General features: G+C 45.9%; 1 protein-coding gene across 8 annotated transcripts in view; it reads right to left on the reverse strand.

Annotated features, from left to right (window-relative positions):
* The window catches only part of CIT (citron rho-interacting serine/threonine kinase), a 162,952-nt gene that overhangs the window by 17,975 nt on the left and 122,940 nt on the right, over positions 1–22,037 (reverse strand). For 4 of the 8 annotated variants that reach the window (XM_047696794.1, XM_047696800.1, XM_047696795.1 and 1 more), the window contains 14 exons: positions 20,781–20,916; positions 18,329–18,433; positions 11,016–11,156; positions 10,236–10,343; positions 8,365–8,527; positions 7,928–8,092; positions 4,326–4,463; positions 3,402–3,582; positions 2,802–2,893; positions 2,155–2,259; positions 1,780–1,949; positions 1,001–1,045; positions 465–545; positions 194–329 (listed from right to left, as the gene is read on the reverse strand). In XM_047696794.1, coding sequence (XP_047552750.1) covers positions 194–329; positions 465–545; positions 1,001–1,045; positions 1,780–1,949; positions 2,155–2,259; positions 2,802–2,893; positions 3,402–3,582; positions 4,326–4,463; positions 7,928–8,092; positions 8,365–8,527; positions 10,236–10,343; positions 11,016–11,156; positions 18,329–18,433; positions 20,781–20,916 — 1,766 coding nt within the window. The remainder of the gene's footprint in view (positions 1–193; positions 330–464; positions 546–1,000; positions 1,046–1,779; positions 1,950–2,154; positions 2,260–2,801; positions 2,894–3,401; positions 3,583–4,325; positions 4,464–7,927; positions 8,093–8,364; positions 8,528–10,235; positions 10,344–11,015; positions 11,157–18,328; positions 18,434–20,780; positions 20,917–22,037) is intronic. The other 4 variants (XM_047696799.1, XM_047696797.1, XM_047696796.1 and 1 more) reach the window with 3 other exon arrangements.

Here is a 22,037-nt window from a genome sequence, read left to right on the forward strand (position 1 = left end):
CAGCCACCACAGGAACGAATCTGAGTCGAGAGCGCCATCAGTTCTGGCACCAACAAGGACCCGGGGAAAGAGCCACTTTGGCTGCCATCTGCCACCAGGAAGGCCTGCCTTTATGTTTCATAGGCATGACACTTGGCTCTCAAATAGTTTCCCTTGACAATGAAAAGAAAGTGCCACGCCCTTGGCCAACCACCTGCTATCATGAGGAGCTTCTCCAGGTCCTTGATGATATAAATTTGGAAGACCGCTCCGATTCCTGGGACGTGGGTGAGGGAGTTTTTCAAGACATTCAGTGCGTACAGCCCTTCCTCAGTGCCCACCAACACCACCTGCAGGAACAGAAGTCCACAGGCGGGGCGTGAGCATAACCACGTCCCCACGGCCACCCTGTGGAGCAGGAAGAGCAAGAGCCCTTTCTCTCATGACCGCGGGGGTGACAGCCAGCGTCCAGAGGACAGCGCTACCTGGTCACTGAAGGGCAGTGTGCAGTTCATGTCCAGACGGTCATCACCTTCCAGTTTCAGCAGGGAGTTTCCAAGCAATTTCTTTTCATATTGGAACCCCCCCCCCCAAAAAAAAAAGAGAGAGAGAGAGAGAGAAAGAAAAGAAAAAAAAAAAGACACAGTAAGTTTGAACTGTTCATGACCAAATCATCCAGAGAGACAAAAGCAAGAACGGAGAAAAGTTTGGTGCCAGGAAGAAAGTAAGGTTCATCCAGAAAACACCAGAAACACACATTTGCTCTCGGCTTGCCCCATATTCTGATCTGAGTTACTGGTATCTCCGGGGTGGCTGGTAATTAGCATGAGAGTTACGCCTCGGCTTGGACACGGAAATAAATGGGTGAAGTAGACATTGAGAGATCTTCTGCGGTAGGAGAGAAACCGACGCTACGCGCAGAGGGTTAATAAGCCACGTGGAAGGCTCCTTCCCCTCGAGGCAGCAGCCCAAGGACAAAGCACAGCGTCAGCAGCGAAGCAGCAAGCCTCTGAATCTTTACCTGAGCCCACGCAGGCAGAAGCTCGGAGGGAATACGGTCGCAACCCTAGTGTACACATAGTAACGTGCATTTCAATAAACGGCTCACACAGATAACCGCAGAACAAATCATCAAAACAGGTCCACCCAGGGAGCTGAGCTCCTCCCCAGAGGCTCATGGTTAAGAAGTCTGTGCTGCAAATACTGAACGTGTTTACTAGGAGCCCAGTGTTTGGTCTTTGGTGGAGAAAACACCAGTGAGCACGGAGCCCTGTTGTATCCTGGAACTTTCCAGGAGGAGTGATGCCAGTCAAGGCACACCCACGGCTCTGCCGTCTTAGGGAGAAGTAGGATCCCGAACCTGCCTACAGAAGAGCAGATCACGTGGAAGCTATGGAGAAGGTTATGAAAAGCCCTCCCCGAGTTGGCATGGTTTCGGCAGACCTCTGCGCTGCTTCCTGGCCAAGTGCTTGCAACTCAAGTCTTCAAATAAACTCATCAGAGTAAACAAGAGAGAGGATCGCCTTATGAGTATATCTGCTGCCATGACCAAAATCCGTCACGCCCCAAGAGCTGGCTGATGGCTCTGACTCCCCCATTCTAAAGGGCTGCAGAGGGAGGGCGTGTGATGCCAGACAAGCCGGCACAGAGCCCATGTCTTGGTCCCGCAAGCGTCCCAGTCACGACAGTCTCGGACCATCACCCTTTGGGGAGGCAGCGACAGGGCTCCCAGCACCCAGGTCAGTTCCCACTTCAGCCCGCGTTACAAAGACAAGCTCCAGCGCCCGTCTTCATACTCACAGCATCAGCTTCTGCTTTTTCCCTAGAAACTCTCCCACCTGCGACAACAGACTCTAAGGCGGTGACCCAGCGCTGTTTGTCGGGGAAGCTGGGAGCCAGCAAGTAGAGCGTCCTCCCGGGCCAGCAGGTGGTATGCGGGTGAGACTCCATCTTCAGTACGTAGGGGACATCTAGGGGATCGGACAGAGCAGGGGTTGGCTGTGGCTTCCTTCAATCCCAGCGGGAGGGATGGCCCTGGGGTGTCAGAGATCCTCCGCCAAGCACGCAAGTCCCAGTCCCCACTAAGACAGCGAGCAGAGGAGGGTGGCCCCTTCTACCCCTGCTGCTTGAACAAGCCCAGCGCGCCCCCTGGCGGGCTCTGCTGCTTCCCCTCACCTGCTTTGGCTGTATTTGCAAGCTCAGAAGCACCAACGGCGCCATGAATAGATACATCCCCGTCGGGAAGGCACAGCTCAAATTCTTCCACCGGCCTCTGTCCAGCTTGGTGCAAAGAGGAAGGGCAGAAAGAAAACCAAAAGAACAGGAACAAGAACAAGGGGAGAAAAGAAGAAGAAAGAAACAGAGAGAGAAACACAGAGAGAAAGAGAGAGAGAGAGACAGGGCGAGAGAGACAGTATGCGTGAAAGAGAGGCGCACGAGAACAAAGGAGGAAGGAGAAAGGTGTGCAGAGAAGGCGGAGAGGGAAGATAAAAACAAAATAAAGTGTGTCAGATGAGTAGCACAGTCAAATTTCGGATGACGATGCGGATTTATGGGTTAGTTGACTGAGGCAGAAGTTCTCTGAAGGTGTATTAGCAGGTAGAATCTTCAGGGCAGCGCCCTGCGGGTTCTTCAGAGGGGAGACCTATAGACGTGAGTATCGTACCAATAACCTTTAGCCAAGCCATTCGCTTTTTAATTTTCAAAAATGGAAAATCGTAGAAGGCTTGCAACGCAGTCCAAAAAACAAAGCCTTCACGCCGAGACTGGGAGACCTGGGTCAACCACGTGCAATGAAACTTCCCCCTGAATTATTAATTTACCTTCTCTGGCTTCACTGTCATAAATGAGGACTTTGGATCCCTCCAGGACAATGTACTTCCTGTCCCAGCCTTGCTGTCCTCGCTTGTTATTCCTGGGAAAACAGGGACGCACAAGAACAAAGGTGTGGAGTCCAGAGCACAGTCGCGGGGAGGAGGAGGTGGTGGTGGGAAGACCGAGACGGAGTCCTAGTTAAGAGGCTTCCCGTGGAAAGCTTGGGAATGGGAGCGGCCAGGGCCGTTGTGTCAGGGGTGGCAAAGCGTCCTTCTACCCTTGTAGAAAAAGCAGCTAAAATGTTATGGGAGGCGAAAGGGAGATAAGGAGTTACTTTAACAAGCGTTCTTTGCAGAGTTCTCTCCGCAAGGCTTGAATCCCTGTCTCTGGTGATAATATTCCTTTCCTCCTGGAAAAGGGAGGGCTGCTTTTACACAGGATCATATCTCCTACTTTCAGAAAGAGAGAGGGGAGGTCAGACTGTCCTTCTGAGACCGGCGGTTTGTCAAGTGCCTTTGTCTCCAAATAACCCTTATTCCCAAGTGGACTATGATGGGGTGGCGTCCTCACCAGCACCTGCCCCAGCCCGAGGCTCCCTGCCACAGTACCTGGGCACCTTCATCCACCCTTCCAGGTGCAAGCCGCTGCTGGGCTCCTTGGACTGGAGACCTGGGGAGTTCATTTTGTCACGGCAGAAGGCCTCGGTAAAGTGTGTGGCATACTCGGCTGGCAGGCCACAGGTGGCGGGCAAGCACGTGGAGCACTTGGGATGACACATCACCTGACATTCTGGAGAAAAGCAGGCAACAGCCTGAAAACACCCTAGCAGATCCTGGCCCATGCGTCCCTCTGCCAGCCAACTCCCAGCCAGGCCCCAACAGCCAGGTAATCCCTAAGCGTTCCCAGGAGCCAGGCCCAGAAAGGAAACGAGGGAGCCAAGTGTTCTTGACACAATGTTCCCCGCTTCTCCCCAGGCCACCACAAAAGTATGTAAGGGACCGGTCGGCACAGTTCAGCTAGAGCCAGCACACAACCTAAAGGTGGGGAGAGAGCAACCTGGACTGTTAAAAACAGGGGGCTGGAAACCAGCAAAGCACAAGGCATTTTGCATAGGGCGGTGGAGACATGAGCTGGAAACACAGATAAGCTCATTCCTTTCGTGGGGGAAAAATAGTGTCCTCCCACTGAAACTGAAAGCTTGAAAATGAATGTACTACAGGATGAAAAATTTAAAAAGGAAAAACACAGGGGCGCCTGGGTGGCACAGTGGGTTGAGTGTCCAACTCTTAGTTTTGACTCAGGTTGTGATCTCGGGATCATGAGATTGAGCCCTGCGTCAGACTCCACGCTCAGCGCAGAGTCCGCTTGAGATCCCCTCTCCCTCTTCCTCTACCCCTCCCCACTCTGTTCCCTCTCTCTCTCTAACATAAATAAATAGATCTTTAAAGAAGAAAGGAAAAAGAAAAAACAACCCACCCCCATGAGTGGAGACATGCAGGTGCCCACTGCGCATGCACAGCCACTGCTCTTACCAAGACATTTGGATGCCTGGCGCCCAAAGTGCACAGTATCCAGACACACAGCACACTTTGTGGCTCGCATGTTCAGTCCTACGTTAAATCGGTGAGGAATATTGTGGTGCATGCGCTCCTTAAGACGCCGACTGAATTCTGAAGGAAAGTTTAAAAAAAAAATTATCAGGTTTTACAAATGATCCCATCAAGAAAGTTAAAAAACAAAACAAAAAGAATGGGAAAGAATATTTGTAAATCATCTCTCTGACAAGGGACTTGTTGCTACAATATATAAAAAGCTCTTACAACTCAATAACAAAAAGACAAATAACCCAACTTTAAAATGGGCAAAGGATTTGACCTGACATCTCTCCAAAGAAGATAATGACCAAGAAGCACATGAAAAGATGGTCAGCATCATGAGTCATTAGAAAAACACAAATCAAAAGCACAATGAGATTCCACTTCATACCCCCTTTGATGTCTAGAATCAAAAATGCAGGGGGGTGCCTGGGTGGCTCAGTTGTTAAGCATCTGCCTTCAGCTCGGGTCATGATCCCAGGGTCCTGGAATTGAGTCCCACATTGGGCTCCTTGCTCGGTGGGGAGCTTGCTTCTCCCTCTCCCACTCCCCCTGCTTATGTTCCCTCTCTCACTGTGTCTCCTCTCTCTAGCAAATAATAAAATCTTTTTTAAAAATGCAGGAAACAAATGTTGGTGAGGATGTGGAGAAATTAGAACCTTCATACACTGCTGGTGGGAATGTCAAATGGTGTGGCCACTCTGGAAGACAGTTTGGCAGGCTCTTGAAAAGTTAAATTTAGGATTACCCAGCAATGGTAGAAACCAAGCGATTCCATTCCCAGGTACAGCCCCAAGTGAAATGGAAACATACGTAGCCACAACATACAACATTCACAGCAACATTATTTATAAAGGCCAAAATTTGGAAACAACCCAAATGATTATCAGTGGATTAGGAAACAAGATGCACTCTCCATACAATATAATTTACTCAACCGGAGCAAGTGAAGAACTAATAAATGCTTTAACATGGCTGAATCTTAGGATTACACTCAATGAAAGAAACCAGACGAAAAAAGTATCCGGTAGGATCTCACTTATGTGCAATGTCCAGAGTAGCAAACCTGTGTGGCTTAGTGGCTGCCAGAGGTCAGGCAGAGGAGAGAATGGGGAGTGTCTGCTATCAGGCAGCGTGCTTTTGGGGGACAGAAGGGTTGAGGCTAAAAATGTCCCAAAATTATGATGCAGTGGTTGTACAACCTTGTGCACTTGATGAAAAACATCATACGCTTCAAATGTGTGAGTTGTACGGTACGCGGATTTATCTCAATAAAGCTGTTAAAAAGCCATTACAGCAGATTAGTTACAGAGTGTGAAACTACTTTAACACTAACAGATGCATCCAGATTTATAGGACTCAACTTCGAATCTCCATTATCCAGTCATCAGGAGTTTAGTATTTTTAAAGAACATTCTACTGGCAGAAGACAGGCTATAAGATAGCAAAGATGTTTGTGGGCCCAAGTAAATATATGTTTTTAAGTCAAATGTTTATAGGTTCTTTAATCCCAGAAGTTTTGTTTTCCCGATGAACCTCATATCTGGAAGTTTTTAGAATTCAGTTTTAAAAAATCAGTTCTGAATTACAGAATTTCTAGTTATTACATACATAAACTGACTGAAGAATTCTCTCCTCATGTCCTGTTCTTTCATGAAGAGTCTCCTCTGGTGAAAAACTCAATGTGTAAGCCTTAAAAATCGAATTCTTACATTTATATACCAGTCTGTTAAAATAAGAAGGTTGCTTCCTGCACACACCCCCCCCCCAACTTATAGGCCCCACTCTCCACAGTGACCCAAAGACAGCTTTAAACAGCAAAGCTCAGGACCCAAATTTCTGAATCCAAATTGGGTTCTGCACAGAACATGGCCTCCATCCTTGACCAGAAAACCATAAGGAGGGGCGCCTGGGTGGCTCAGTGGGTTAAAGCCTCTGCCTTTGGCTCAGGATGGGATCAAGCCCCGCATCGGGCTCTCTGCTCAGCAGGGAGCCTGCTTCCCCCTCCCTCTCTGCCTGCCTCTCTGCCTACTTGTAATCTCTCTGTTAAATAAAGAAATTAAAAAATCTTAAAAAAAAAAACACATAAGGAATAAATACATGTGCGTACTCTGGCCCGGTCAGCGTGCAGCACACGGGAAGCAGGGGCCTGGGACCCTCAGACCCTCACCGGCCGCTGCTCTATGGAGCCCAGGCAACGGACACCACGGCCTGACAGGTTTTCTTCCCCTGTGTTACCATCACCATCACGATGCGTTTAAGAGTAAAGCTCTTTGATTCAAAGTGTTATGGAAACATAGGAAATAAGACAGCTCATCGCTGGAGAGAAACCAATGTTGAAGAAAACCCACCAATACACTAAAACGCCATCGAGATTTGCCACTAACACCCGTTACACTGTGACACCATGATGCCACCCGGCAGCTCTGCTCTATGATCTCCTAAGACCTTCCAACCGCCTTCCTTGGCCTTTTTTTTTTTTTTAAAGCGAGGCATTTTGCCACAGGCAGCGCCTCATTTGGGTGCGTCTGGAGTCTTAGAAGCTCGACCACATGACATTCTCCTATGAATGGACCCTGAGAGCTTGTTTGAAGGTTCGAGCGGGGAAGCTCAGCTACTCATATACCCTTGACCGAAGAACAGTCCTCTATCTGGGAAGGCCATCACCTTTGACTGAGCGCGTGGCTTTGTTGGGGGACGCACACAGAGCGGTGAGGGAGGAGGGGGACACCTGCCTCGCCAGCCAGATCAGCCGAATCAACCCTGGCGATCAACAGGGTGACAGATGTCGCAGCCAGATCGCCCTCACAACCTGGCCTTTTTTTTTTTTTTTTTTTTAAGTCCTTTTCCTCTCTAGGCGAACAGAGTACTTCTAAGACCACAAAGAAAACTTCTTACACTGTTGGTAAGAATATAAAATGGATCAAACCTCCAACACTCAAAATGCAAATAATCTCTAATGCAGGGAGTCATTTCCCCAGAGCTAACCCCGTGGCCGCAGCGCCCGCAGAGGCGCAGGATTCCACTGCAGGGCGCTCCTGCAGAGGACAGACTGGAAACAACGCCAGTGCCCATCAGCAGGGGCTGGTCTAACGGGTGAGCCACGTACCCATGCCAGTGACTACCACGTAGTCCTCTCGGAGGACGAGTTCCAGGCACAGGCATTCATAAACAATCCAAGATAGGATTTTAAGTGAAAGAAAGGTGTTTTGCAGGGTACAGCGTAGTGTGCTGTGATGTTTACAATAGAAAAAAGGGCTGAGGAAAATATGCCTACTTTCTCATACTCTTTAAATATAATTATATAAGACACATGAATACCATGACATGTGCCTACGTGCGTGAACTGATGCAGGAAGAATGCACTGGTGGTCTCCAGCTCAGCGAACTGGCCTGGGATGGGGGAGAAGACAGACTTCTTACTCTTCAGCATTATCACCCTTAATATTATTACTTGTCACTTTCGCCATACGTGTGCATTATCTTAGTCGATTAAAAACGATTTTCTGCGGAACTCCAGTGGCTCCTTGAGCACGTACCCTCTGGAGTGGACGACTCCTTTCTGCGGCTGGATGGCGGGGCCAGCAGGCTCATGGCACTGGGCTGGTGCTCGGGTGACCGCACGATGGCGGACATGGCGATCTGCTGCCTCGCGGTGGCTGGCGTAGATGGGTGTGGATGGTCTGTGGCCTTCCGGTGGGCAGCTGGAGAGAGACCGGTCCGATGTCTTTTGGTTAGCTGGGCCACTAAGAGGCCAAAACCAAGCAGACTGTCCCTGGGCTGTCTTTTGAGGACCCAAGACCAAAAGAACATGCATTGCGCCAAACGGGCAATGCCAAGGACGCTGTGACTCGTTCAGACTTAGGACGTCTGGACTGAGAACTTTTGGGCCACCAAGACAGATGCTGAACTAGTACGACCATTGAGGTGGGTCCTCTGCCTTTCCCCACAGACCCAGCATAACAAGTGCCCCTACCTTCCTCCCGGGCAGACCGGAGCTCGATGCGGGTCTTCTGAAGGGCTTCCTCTAGCTCTGCGCAGCGAGCTTTCTCCTTCTCCAGAGCCACCTTCAGCTCATTGTACTGCAGAGGAACCTGTGTGGGCAAAGCAGGGTCCTCTTTCCGTCGACTAAATAAACCCTAGCAATGGAAACAGAGATATCTCCTAACTCCTGGAAACTGGCACTTGAAACTAGCTAAAGGAACTCTGACTCAAGAGGAGCAAACCACGAAAGCCAGGAGCATACTCACTGTAAGCGGGTTTAGTAAAAATGGCATGTGAAGGGGGGAAAAGGGAGACTGAGCCACAGCCCATTCCAGCCGGCTGGAAAAAAATAGGGTTTTGCAAATTTTCAACAAGAGGGTTCAAGATGCTTGAACTGCCACCACCTCTTCCTTTAGCATTCCCAAGAAGGAGAGCCATTTCCTGAGTCTTTACCCTCAAAAAATGGAAGTGGAGGATGGAGTCAGGAGGGATGGTTCGGAAATCACTCTTGCTCCACGTTTGTCTCATGACGCTTAGTTACAAGACACAGAGATGAGGGTTTAAAAAAAAAAAACTTTTTTAAAAAAGGAGACCAAAAACCTGACTAGTAAAGTGATATCAAAACAAGGGGCCTACTCAAAAATTAAAAAAAAAAAAATGCAAATGGAAAACACATACTGGACATGGAGGAAAAAAAGGAAAACACAGGGAATAATGGGACTGAAAAAAAAACAGAAATCAATGGAAACACCCTAACTACAGCACATGACACAGTCAGATAACAATCGGCTGTTAAAATAAAAAAAGATTCAATATCATAAAAGAAGATTAAATATCGTCAGCATAACAAGCAGAAACAGTCACACGGCAAAGAACATCCCTTCCCAGCAGCGCCCAGAGGAGGACGCTGCTTCTGAAGGCTGCCCTTGCCCCTAATAGTGCAAACAGCGCTGGCACCACGGGCCCCAACTGCCTACCCCAGCCCCTTTTCATGTAATTCAAGTCAGAGGGGGGCTGCCACTGCTCCTCTGGGGCAGGAATGCCTTTGGAAGCAAACTCCAACTCCTTAGAGACCTTTTCCAGCTGAGAACATGTAGCCAAACCTCCTGGGGTTGGGGGCAGGGGGGCCCTGGTGGTTTAGGGAAGTATGTTTTGGGTGTAGTAAAAATCTTCCCAGGTGCATCTACATAGAACCCTGTCCACAGCTGGATTTTTTTAAATTTTCTTTTTGGTCACAGTTTTTCATTTGTTTGTTTATCACAATTTTAAAGGGATGGAGCAGCCCTCAGTGGAGGGCCTAGCTATCCAGTCAGGCACTGTAGGCAAGTCACCTCAACTCCCTGGCTCCTGGTGTCACACAGGCCTTTGTCAATCAAAAGGACTGGGCTGGGTAATTTCGAGTCTTTTCTAGAGCCCTGTACCTGTGCCCTAAGAATCCTTCAACAGAACTGAGGACCCCTCTCTCTCTGTCGAATCCCAAATCCGTGTCCTGTAATCTCTACAGTCCTGTACCTGTGAGCTAGTAATCCTTCTGGAATCTTGTACAATGACCTCCATATAAACCTTTCTCTGTGCTGCCCACCCCCCACCCCCCACCCCCCCACATCCCAGCTGCTTAGGAAATCAGATACAGGCACTATAATTTTAAAGGCCATGAACACAAAGCAGTGTGTTACAGACTTGATTAATGACATCCCTTCTGTAAGGACTGTTCTATCTCAAAACCTCTTTTCAACCCAGTATAAAACAAGAAAATGTGCGTTTTGTTTTCTTTGATGTTTCTCTAATTATCTATCACAGCGGTATTTAATGAATCACAATGGCCGAGCAAAAACTCTCCACTTTTCAAACACGAGGACCCACCTTTTTCTTCTTAGCGGGCTGGTCCATTTTGGCTTGCAGAAAGTCAATGAGTTTGGTTTGTTGAGAAATAGTACCTTCCATTTTCACCTTTTCGTGAGAATAGAGAACCTAAAAATGCATAAAAACAAAAATAAGCTCAGCCCTCGAAAGAAAGATGCTTTTAAATTTGGTACTTTAGGGGCGCTTGGGTGGCTCAGTGGGTTAAGCCTCTGCCTTCAGCTCAGGTCATGATCTCAGGGTCCTGGGATCAAGCCCTACTTCAGGCTCTCTGCTCAGTGGGGAGCCTGCTTCCCCCCCCCACTCCGCTCTCTGCCTGCCCCTCTGCCTACTTGTGATCTCTCTCTCTGTCAAATAAATAAACTAAAACTTAAAAAAAAAATTAAAAAATTAAAATAAAAATAAATAAATTTGGTACTTTAAGAAAATAAAAAAACTAAGTCCTGAGGGTACTAGCTTATGAAAATTCAACACAGACCGCACTGGGCCAATATTTACTTACTCACTCCTTTTCTTATGGCCAAAAACAAAACTAAAAAAAGGACTGATCTATGGATACGCATACGGGGGGGAAAAAAAATAAGGGGTAAATATTAGAATCTCAGAGCTGATCGTTACAGGTATGTTCTAACTTCTCTGAAGGTTTGGAAATTTTCATAATGAAATACGGGGGAAACACACAGTATAAAGAAATCACTCTCATCATTTCACCAGATGGCTTTCAGCCATGACGCTCTGCATCCGCAGGCAATTTCTAAGTAAACTCCCTCTGCCGGTTTTCACCTGAATGTTTTCTAGCTGGTATTCCAGATCGCTCCTTTCCGTCTTCAGCAGATCCGCCCGGTCCAGAGCTTCTTGCAGCCCTTGAGTCAGACGGAAGATGTGGTTCTTCTGCATGTCCATCTGCTGCTGTAATTTGGCTTGCTAGTGGGGGGAAAGGCCAGAGTCTCGATACCACGGACAATACAACTCGTGCCCCCACTATTCTTGTCACCAAACTAATCGCAGGCGTGGTGCCAAATTTCGGCTTCTGAAATCCTCTCGTTCCAGAATTACCGACTGTCTTCTGTCCCCGACAGACGCGTGGCATAGTTAAAAAGAATGTGCCCAGAAATCTTGGATGGCCAGCAAGTCACAGGATTCCCACTGTAAGAGGAAGGCCAGGCCGCTGTGTCCGCCTTTCCATTCCGTTACAGTTAAGGACACTTGGCCCATCTGAGTTGACATCGAAGATGCTGTGAATTACTGCCATGACAGCTAAGCTCCAATCTGCCTTAGCTTTGCTTTGTAAGGTCTCAGATGCTATTGTGAGATCGCTTTGTTCAGGCAGTGTGGATGCGCAAAGGGGAATCATGTCACCTCTCACTTTAAGGAGTACCTCCTCAGGGTGAGGGACCCCCAACCAGGACACAAATAGCCACAATCACAGGAGATGCTTCTGCAGTATGGGGAGGAAGGAAGAGGAAGAGCCCAGATTCAGCACAAGAATCAGTAAAAACCCAGGGGGCCAGTGGAGGCGGGGGGGGGGGGGGGGGGATCACTTTAGTGTTTTGGAAATAGTTCTGTGCTGAAAATCTCTCCGATTTTTATAATGGAAGTCAACCAGAAAATAAGGCAGGCTATAAAGATGCTGGTTTTATGGCTCTCTTTCCTAAAATGCTTCTGTTTCTAAAAAAGCAGGAGAGAGCAGCTACCCTGATGAGACACCACCTGATGTCATCTGACCCTGGGGTGACAATCCAACTGCCATGTAGGCGGCCCTATTACCCCCTCCCGTGATAGCCTAGAATCTCTGCAGACTCTAGGACAGAGCTCCCGAGGAGAGTAAACACGGCCATGGGCATTTTACGACAGGCCACAGCAAATCTTCGTGTCCTCAGCCCTAGAAGGCCAAGGGCCACCAACAACCTCAAAACTTGCTGACCCTCTTCATCCCATTCGCTTCCCTCAACCTATGTTTTGTTTCTCTTTCCATCTCTACTCCTCAATGGCCCTTCCTCTTGAGGGGAAGCGGATTCCTTGAGGCATCACAGTGTGGTGGGACGAACGTGGGCTTTGGAATGCTACAGACGCTAGTATGAATGAGGACTCTAACATGTACCAGTCATAGGACCATAGGGCAGCTCATATTGGCTCTAGAAGCCTTGGTGTCTTCATCTGAAAGTGGGTATAATGACTGCCCCCCCACCACGACTGGGCGATGTACTGAGCACTGTGCCCAGTGTGCCATAGATGCTCAAGGAATTTTAGCAGTCTCTCTCTCTTCCCTTCCCTCCATCCGGTTCAGACTCCCCTCTCCCTACCCCACTGTCTTCCCTATGCAGACCTCCTCCACCAGCCTCCCCTCATCAGTCCTCCATAAAGCAAGAGATACTGCCATCAACTAGAGATCACCTGGCCTATATACCAACCTGGAATTTCTGACTCAAACCATAGAAACCCCTAAAATATTTGGGGGGGGAGGGGAGCAGAGAAAACAGCTAAAATTACCTCTTAAAGGGAGCTATCAGTCCCCTACAGCGCAAGTGATTTCCGCAAATTACCCTCTTTAGTTTCTTCCCACTATTTTAGAACAACATTAATTACTAGGCAGGAAGCAGAGAAACAGGAGCTGGGGACAAGAATCGGTTTGGGGACAGCCGGGCCCAAAATATTTCTCTAGAACAAATGCATCAACTGTCCGTTAGCTTTCCAAGAAACAGGCTGCTTATTTACTATAATAAAAAACAAGTAAGAGTGGCAGGTTGGTGCTCAGTGGAATGTTTTTTCAAAACCATTTACCTGCTTCCCAGAGAGAAGCAAATGGGGCTATTCACGGGTCAGTGTCGGACTGAAAGAGAGCGTTAGCTCTGTGCTTTCATCTGTCCGACAGTTTCACAAGGGGGATAGAAGACTGGCAGGGTGCACGAAGGAGTTGGATACCAGGACCAGAGCACCAGACAACCCTGGTGGCTGAAAGGATGGATCAAAACCAACTAGAGAAAGTTCAAAAGGACAGTATTTTTAAAAACACTGACTGATAGGGGAGCCTGCATGGCTTCGTCGGTGCTGAAGCATCTGCCTTCGGCTCAGGTCATAATCCCGGTGTCCTGGGATCCAGCCCGGTGTGTGTCGAGCTCCCTACTCAGTGGGGAGTCTGTTTCTCCCTCTGCCTCTGCTCCTCCCTGCCCTGCTCATGATCACTCTCAAATAAATAAAATCTTAAAAAACAAAAAAAACAAAAAAAAACACAAAACATTGACTGATAAACATAGAATATAAAGATGTTTATTTAAAAAAAAAAAAACCCAAACCTATGGAACGGTTGGTGGCCATGTAACAGGTCAGTGGGTGTCAATGATGCAACAAAGGTACCCAAAGAGCCCAGGGTAATTGGCAGAGGCTTACAGAGCTTGGAATGGAACTAAAGATGTCCCACAGTACTCCATGTTGTTCAGACCATGCGGGCTTCTAGAAAGTCTCTTTGGAAAAATAAATCTACCAGAAAAGAATATTTCAAACTTGGAGGGACTTGAAATGTTTCTCTTAGGAAAGGCAGGGCAGTCTGGAGTGGGAGAGCGACTTAGATATCTAAGTGACCGTCACAGAGATAAAAGAAGTAGTTTCCTCATAGAACTGTCACATAGGAGCCAATTCATGGAAAGTACGCAGAAGGGCACCTGGCACATAGCAGTTGTTAAGGAAGCATTATTTTTTAAATTATCCATTAAGTAATTTGATCACTAATCAGCATTAATCTCTTTATTTTAGTTGGAAATATCAGACTGCTCTATTTTCAAATGTTCCAATGAAATAGAACCAGTGGCTGAAAGTTACAAGCTTTAATTCAAAATAAGACAGGACTTCCTGAGAATTAAATTTACTGGAAAAAGTGGGTTAGAATATCCAAAAACACTGTGCACTCAGGCTGAGGTCCAACCAGGTGCACTGGTGGGGAATGTTGGGGGAAGGGATTCTCTCTGCCTTAGGTTAATTTGACCAGAATTAGCAAATGGATTTTCATCTTTGTCATGACTTACAATGGACTGATAGTGGCTGTCAAGTGCCATGTCAAAAAAGGTTCTGAAGCCATTTTGGGCCCAAGAGGAAAGATTTAGAAGAAATGTCCATTAGCAAAATCTGCCAGGGGCAGGGATGAAGAGGACAATGGAACAAGGGCTGGGAATTTGGGTTGCATGACATAAAAAAACTCTTCCCAATTCTGAGGCCGTGATTCTGGCCCCCTTTATAGGTCTCTGTACCTCCTGAAGAGGACACTTGGGTTAACTGAAGAAAGAAGACAAATGAGCAACTACAAAAAAGGGAAGAGAGACAAACAAGAAACAGACTCTTTATCTATGGAGAACAAACTGATGGCTACCAGAGGGGAGGTGAGTGGGAGGATGGGAGAAATAGGGGATGGGGATTAAAGAGGACACTTATCTATCTCTTGATAAGAGACACACACACTACACTATCTCTTGATTTCAAGATGTGTTATAATCAGATTGTCTGGTAACAGAACAAGGATAGACATGTAGATGACTTTGTAAAAAGAAAATTTAATGAGGGGGGCACCTGCGTGGCTCAGTTGGTTAACCCATTGCCTTCAACCCAGGTCATGATCCCTGAGTCCTAGGATCGAGTCCCATATGGGGCTTCCCCTGCTCTGCAGGGAGCCTGCTTCTCCTCTCCCTCTCCCCCTGCTTGTGCTCTCTTTCTCTCTGTCAAATAAATAAATAAAATCTTAAAAAAAGAAAGAAAGAAAGAAAGAAAATTTAACAAGGAAAAGAGTCTTTAACAAATGGTATCGGAGTAACAGGATAGTTTTATGGAAAACAGTGAACCTGTCCTCTCATACCATACATAAAAATCAACTCAGAATACATCCTAGATCTCCATATGAAAGCTAAAACTATAAAACTTCTAGGAGTACAGAGAGAAGAAAATATCTTCAACTTTAGGGTAAGCATAGATTTCTTAACTAGGACACAGAAAACAAGCCATTTTTAAAAAAATGATAAATCTGACTTCATAAAAATTAAGAACATTTGCACTTTGAAAGATACTGTTTTAAAAGACAACACAAGCTACAGACTGGGTGAAAGATTTACCATCCATATATCTGGCAAAGAGTTAGTATCAAAAAATCTTTGGGGCGCCTGGGTGGCTCAGTGTGTTAAAGCCTCTGCCTTCGGCTCAGGTCATGATCCCAGGGTCCTGGGATCGAGCCCCACATCGGGTTCTCTGCTCTACGGGGAGCCTGCTTCCCCTCCTTCTCTCTCTGCCTGCCTCTCTGCCTACTTGTGATCTCTGTCAAATAAATAAATAAAAATCTTTATAAAAAATAAATAAGGGGCACCCGGGTGGCTCAGTAGGTTAGAGCCTCTGCCTTCGGCTCAGGTCGTGATCCCAGGGTCCTGGGATTGAGCCCCGCAATCGGGCTCTCTGCTCGGCAGGGAGCCTGCTTCCTCTTCTCTCTCTGCCTGCCTCTCTGCCTACTTGTGATCTCTGTCTGTCAATAAATAAATAAAATCTTTAAATAATAAATAAATAAAAATCCTAACAACTTTACTCAGAAGTAATTACCCAAAAGATTTGAACTTACACTTCCCAAAAGAAGATATATGAATGACAAAGACATGAAAAGATACTTATCATCTTTCATTATTAAAAAAATGCAAATTAAAACCACAATGTGATATTGTAATTGACACACTAGAAAGACTAAACAATGCCAAGCATTACAGTTTGGAACTGCTGTTGGGCGTGCAAACTGGAACAACTACTTCGTTATCAACCTATACGTGGGATCCAGCAATGCTCCTTCTAGAGGAATGAAAACATATCTACACAAAGATTTGCCCACAAGTTTTCACAGCAGATTTATGTATAATAACTAAACACTGGAAACTATTCAAAGGATCATCAACAGGGGAGCGGATAAATTATGGTATACCCATACAATGAATTACTGCTTAGTAATAAAAAGCAATGAACTGCTAGTGCATTCACCAACACAGATAAATCCCAAAAAACATGCTCAACTAAACCAAAGAATCGAAGAGTGGCTCAGTGAGTTAAGCGTCTGACTCTTGGTTTCAGCTCAGGTGATAAGCTCAGGGTCACAAAATGGAGCCCCAAGTTGGGCTCCATCTTCAATGGGGAGTCTGCTTGAGATTCTCTCTCTCCGTATCCCCCTGCCCCTACCCCACTCACACACACTCTCTCTCTAAAATAATCTTTAAAAATTAAAAAAAAAAATAAATAAGTAATTCAGATACAAGGAGTATATATAGTATGACTCCACTTCTAGGAATTCTAGAAAGAAAAGCTATCAGTAGTGACAAAAATCAAGCAGATCCGTGGGTTCCTGGGGCCAGGGTGAGAAGGTATTGACTAGAAGAGGCATAGGGAGCTTTTTTGGATGATGAAAATGTTTTATATTTTCACTGTGATGATGATTAATCAGGTGTCCCCCCCTTTAAAAAAAAAAAAAAGTATCAAAAAAAAAAAAAAAAGAACACTCAGGTTAAGCCCTTGGACACATGGTTATAAAAAAGTGCACAGCAGGCCCAGGGGTCCTAGCCACATCCTGAATGATAAATATCATTCTTTGTTTCATAATGGTTTCAACTGTCAGTGAAATCTGCCTCAAACTCAGTGTCAGCCAGATGTCTGTGCTCAAAACTCTATCCGCGAGGCACAGACTGGGAAGCTGGAAATGTTCTCGTGTCGTTTGGAAGTGAGAAGGAGGGGACTGAATCAGGATCCCAGCCTGCTATTCCAAGACTTGTCACTGAGTCACCATGTAACCTTGGACCAAAGTGTCAAGCTGTCAGAACCAACTCTCTTCCTTCGGAAGGAAAATAGGACCAGGCAACATCACTGATGATTTCTGTTCTGTTTCCAACATGTGCCTAAGTGGGGGCGTTTGTCTACTCATTCCAGATAAAAGACCATCATTCCTTACTTGACCACCAGGTAGATCTTTAAATTTTTATGACAGCGTTCTTAACCCTGCCTTTGGTGAACTTCCCTGTGTGTATATGATTAATTTTGTTGTAAAATCTTTGTTGTGATACAATATACATAAAATTTACCATTTTAACCATTTTTAAGTGGACGGTTCCCCAGCACCAAGGACATGTTCGGTGTTAGGCAATCGTCACAGTCATCCATCTCCAGAACACTCCCAAACTCCCACCCATTTTTTTTACAGTCTTATTCTGTAAAATATTTCATACGCACCTGCGAAATTTTCACCACACTTTTCAAAGTTAATAGCTTAGCAATATTATTTCTATCAGCAGGGTCCTTCGGGAGGCATCATATAATAAAACCTCAACTAACCAGAAAAGGTGACCTGGTTAATTGAACTATCAGGTTCACTATGGGCTAAACAGAACATTCTTGGAGTCCTGTTTCCCATTAAATGTCTTTAGAAAGTATATTTGTCCTGGTTGGTCAGTTCTAATGAACAAAGCAGAATCATTAGTGATTCAACATATAAGGGAGGGCTTTGGTTGGGAGTGCGAAGTAGTCATCAACTTAAAGAGAGACTTTCAGATTTCTGCTAAAAGGTCCAGGAAATAATATAAGGGATGGGTTCAGAAGTTTTCCATTCTATGTCTCAAAGGCAGGGCCTTTTTTTTTAACTGAATTAAATGGATGATGAAAAGTCCTCATGACATTTAGTACATAGCATAAATCTGGCCAAGTCCCTGCCCTGTGCGTGAAGCCAATGTGCACAGATGTTTATCAGCCCGAAAACCGAGTATACCTTAGTTATTAACTCTAAAAGCACAATTTCATTCAGTATTCAGTCACCCGTCTGTCTATTTAACAAACTTCCATTTGGCACATACTCATTGGTGCTCAACATTCTTTTAAGCACCACGTGAGCGGATGCAAGAGACAAAGATCTTTTGGCCTTCGTGACACGTTCTTTGAACATGGTAAATGCCTTCAAAAAAGTATTAAGTGACCACTTTACTCTTTCTTGAAAACTCAAACTTCAAAACAATGATGTCTGATCTGGATCTGATCACTTAACACAACAAATTTTCACCTTCAGAATTCTACCTGGCCCGGTTTCTCAGGTGTCACAGACTCACCTCTTCCAGAAGCCTCTGTTTGAGCTCCCGTTCAGTCTCCAGTTTCTGCTGTAAACTGCGGGCGTTCATTTCAAGCATGGCATGTTTCTTCTCCAGGTCATTGAGCTGGGCATTTGGAAAAGTTGGCCATAATATCATATTTAGGAATGCTAGATGCTGATGACTTTTGCAAATACCCACAAATTTTCAAATATAAAGAATCAGGTTCTGAAGATCAGAGTATAAATATTGTTTTCTAGGAGCGCCTGGGTGGCTCAGTCGGTTGAGCGCCCTGCCTTCGGCTCACGTCATGATCTCAGGGTCTTGGGATTGGGCCCCACGTTTAACAAGGAGTCTGCTTCTCCCTCTCCCTCTGCCCCTCCCCCCACTCATGCGGAGTCTCACATGCCCATGCTCTCTCTCTCATAGATAAAATCTTTCAAAAAATAAATGAATGAATAATAAATAAATATTGTTTTCTAAAAGTATAACACAAAGGTCCATGTCACAGGGGATAGGGTTATTTCTAAGGCATGGGTCACATGCCTTAGACAAGTTCTAAGACAAGGATGATCACTTTGACTGAAATTAATTAAGTAATCAAATGCTGAATGCTTACTATTTGCACAGCATTACATCAGGGCTCTTGGGGATGAAAAAAATGGACGAACTCTCTTAAGAATCTTATATAAAGTCCAAAGGCAGAGAGCAGCCCATAACTAGACATGTACACAAATAAGGATTGCTTTGTCACGTAATATTTTTGATAAAAGGGGTATGGAGAAGAGAAAGTCTTCCTGAATTACCAGTTGTCTAGAAAAGATTACATCAACGTCTGGAGTGAGGTTTGTTTTTTATTTAAAGTGAGTTCTGCACCCAGCGTGGAGCCCAACTTGGGGCCTGAACTTACAACTCTGAGATCAAGACCTGAGCTGAGATCAAGAGCCAGACACTTAACCAAATGAGCTACCCAGGCGCTCCAATATCTGGAATCTTAAAGGATGGGCAGAACTTTGCTATGGATACTCTAAGAACAATCAAATAGAAAAAAATATTCAAATTCAATCACAAAAGGGTTCCTTTACCTCTAAATAATATACTAATTTCCTCATGGGTTAAAAAAAAAAAAAAAAGTAAGCCAGTATCAAGGAACTCCAGAGTGCTCCTGAGTGGCAAGCTCTAGCCTTGAATCCAATAATTTTATTTCCGTGAAATTTTATTTTTGTAAGAAAATAATCATGGGTATCCATAAAGATTTATAACACCACAGCAGAAAATCAAAAGAAGCTCAAAGTTCCAAAACAAGTAGAATGATTAAATGATTAAATAGATATTTCTGTGTTGTTGAGGTTTTTTTTTAGAACTACACATTCAAAACACTGATCAGTCAGTAACTGAGGAAAAAGCCCCTAGTTCTACGGTGTTTTTTTTAAAGCTATAAAGTTGTTTACATAACAAGAATCTAAATTTATTCTGATAGATCAGTGGTGGATTGCCAGTCACCTTTTCCTTTATTTCTCCCTGGTTTCTAGATCTGCCACAGTGACCCCAAATAGTTACTTTTATAATCATGAAATAACAAGGAGTTACACAAAATATGAAATTCAGATTCTTGCTTTATTTTATGCATATGTTTGTGAAAAAGCATGTGTGTGTGTGAGCCTGGGTCTATACATGAAATTTCTTTGATCTGCATTCTTGTTATCTGGAACACTGGAGCATCTATTTGAAATCTCTTTCAAGACTTAGATAAACCTCCAGAACACGGCACGTGCCTATTTCCAACATAGAACACTGAGGACTCACATGGCCATCAGACTCTTTTGTGGCCCTGGCCTCGGAACAGAGAGAGGCCAGGCTGTCCACTGTGGCAGCAACGGAAGGAGCATTAGTCCTTGCCGCTGAGCACTTCCCAAGAATGCTCGACATTAAAGCCTGCAACCAACCCAGAGATTAAATCTCAAATCAGGTGCCAGAAAACAAGAAAGCAGTGTGGCCAGATCAGAATCCAGACCTCAGGGGCCCGGATAGTCACCGACAGACTGTGACACACCAGTCCCCACCATGCCTCCCATGCTCTCGCCAACCCAGGAGGTCCCACGTGGAGACTGACCCTGCGACTTGACAGGACAGAGTAAATGTGCATTCGTGAAATATGCAGACCGTGGATTGCACCTGAGCATGGGTCAACTATGGCCTCTAAAAGAGGGAGATGGGGGCGCCTGGGTGGCTCAGTGGGTTAAAGCCTCTGCCTTCAGCTTGGGTCACGATCCCAGGGTCCTGGGTTCGAGCCCTGCGTCGGGGTCTCTGCTCAGCAGGGAGCCTCCTTCCTCCTCTCTCTCTCCCTGCCTGCCTCTCTGCCTTACTTGTGACCTATCTGTCAAATAAATAAATAAAATCTTTAAAAAATAAAAAATAAATACAAGAGGGAGATGAAGATGTCCTCCTAAAAGCAGAAGGGATGGGCGCTGACCTTGTCGGAGAGGCTCTCAGCCTTCAGCTTCTGCTCCTTGAGGGCCTGCTGCAGAGCAAGGATCTCAGCCTTGTGCTCCTTCACAGCCAGCTCCACCACCTGGCGGGACTCGGTGATCCGCTGGTCGGCCCGCGCCCTGCCGGGAGAGCACAGGCCCATTTCAGAAGCCCCCCAGTCACCAGTCCAGAAGGAGGAAGTGAGCCCATCTCTGATCTCGATAAGCAACCAAACAGGCTACGGGCTGGAGAGAGGCCCAACCCAGATTCCCAGTTCCAAATTATGTCTTGCTTTCTGACTGCTTACAGCGCGAAGATTTGACCCACTTTAGACCTTGGGTAAAAATACTCTTAATAGTTAAAGTTCCTATGAGTACTCACTTGGAAAGGCTGAAGGGGAAAAGGCAATTTTCCAAAAACAACTGGACTGAATGGGATGTAGCTAGACTGTCAGAGCCTCCCCTGGGAGCAGAAATGGAATGAGGTCCCCTGAGGGACCACAGGAAAACTCAATCAAGGAAACATTTCCTCTCCTTAAAAGTCTAAGCAATAAGTTACATGTTTGGGGTGCTCATTAGGAAACTGAAACTCGAATCTGATGAATCTATCTATAAATAAGGTTAGAAAATAGGAAAAACAAGAACTAAGCTAGAAAAATTGTTGCCGTTCCCCATTTAAGTGTTGTGCTTTGGTCCTTCCATACCTGGGCTTATACAGTCTCCTGTACTGGCCCGCGTTCTCCTCCCCTACCTCCCCTACCCTGCAAACCCAAATCTTAGCCAGCCTTCAAGGATGAATTCAAAAGACCACATTCTCCCTAAAACCTTGCTCAATTTCTCCTCTCGCAAGGAAGCTCTCCTTGCTCTAGATCCAAAGCATAAACGTACTCCTCTCCTGGCACACCCCACTCTCTATTTGAGGTGGTAAATACCCGAATGCATAATTCATCTTCTCCATGAGACTTGCCTCTTGAGTAGAAGAATTAAGAATTATATTTTACTCATCTCGGTATCCCACGTAACACCAAAATAGAGGGGCGGGGAGGGTGGGGGGAGAGAAGAAAAGCCAAGATCTTTCACAACTGTCCCTGAAAGTATACATGAAATGTCTTCCTAAGCACAGCCCATAATTATACCTTCCATGTGGAGTTGCGTGTTTCTTGATGCTGAAGTCAGCTTCCGACCCTCAAATTGGTCTCTGAGGGATTCTAGAAACAGCTCGGAGAGGAGCTGCACTTGAGGGCAGAAGGGAGGGGGTCTGC

This window comes from Lutra lutra, chromosome 12 (assembly GCF_902655055.1).
Source record: "Lutra lutra chromosome 12, mLutLut1.2, whole genome shotgun sequence".
NCBI lineage: Eukaryota > Metazoa > Chordata > Mammalia > Carnivora > Mustelidae > Lutra > Lutra lutra.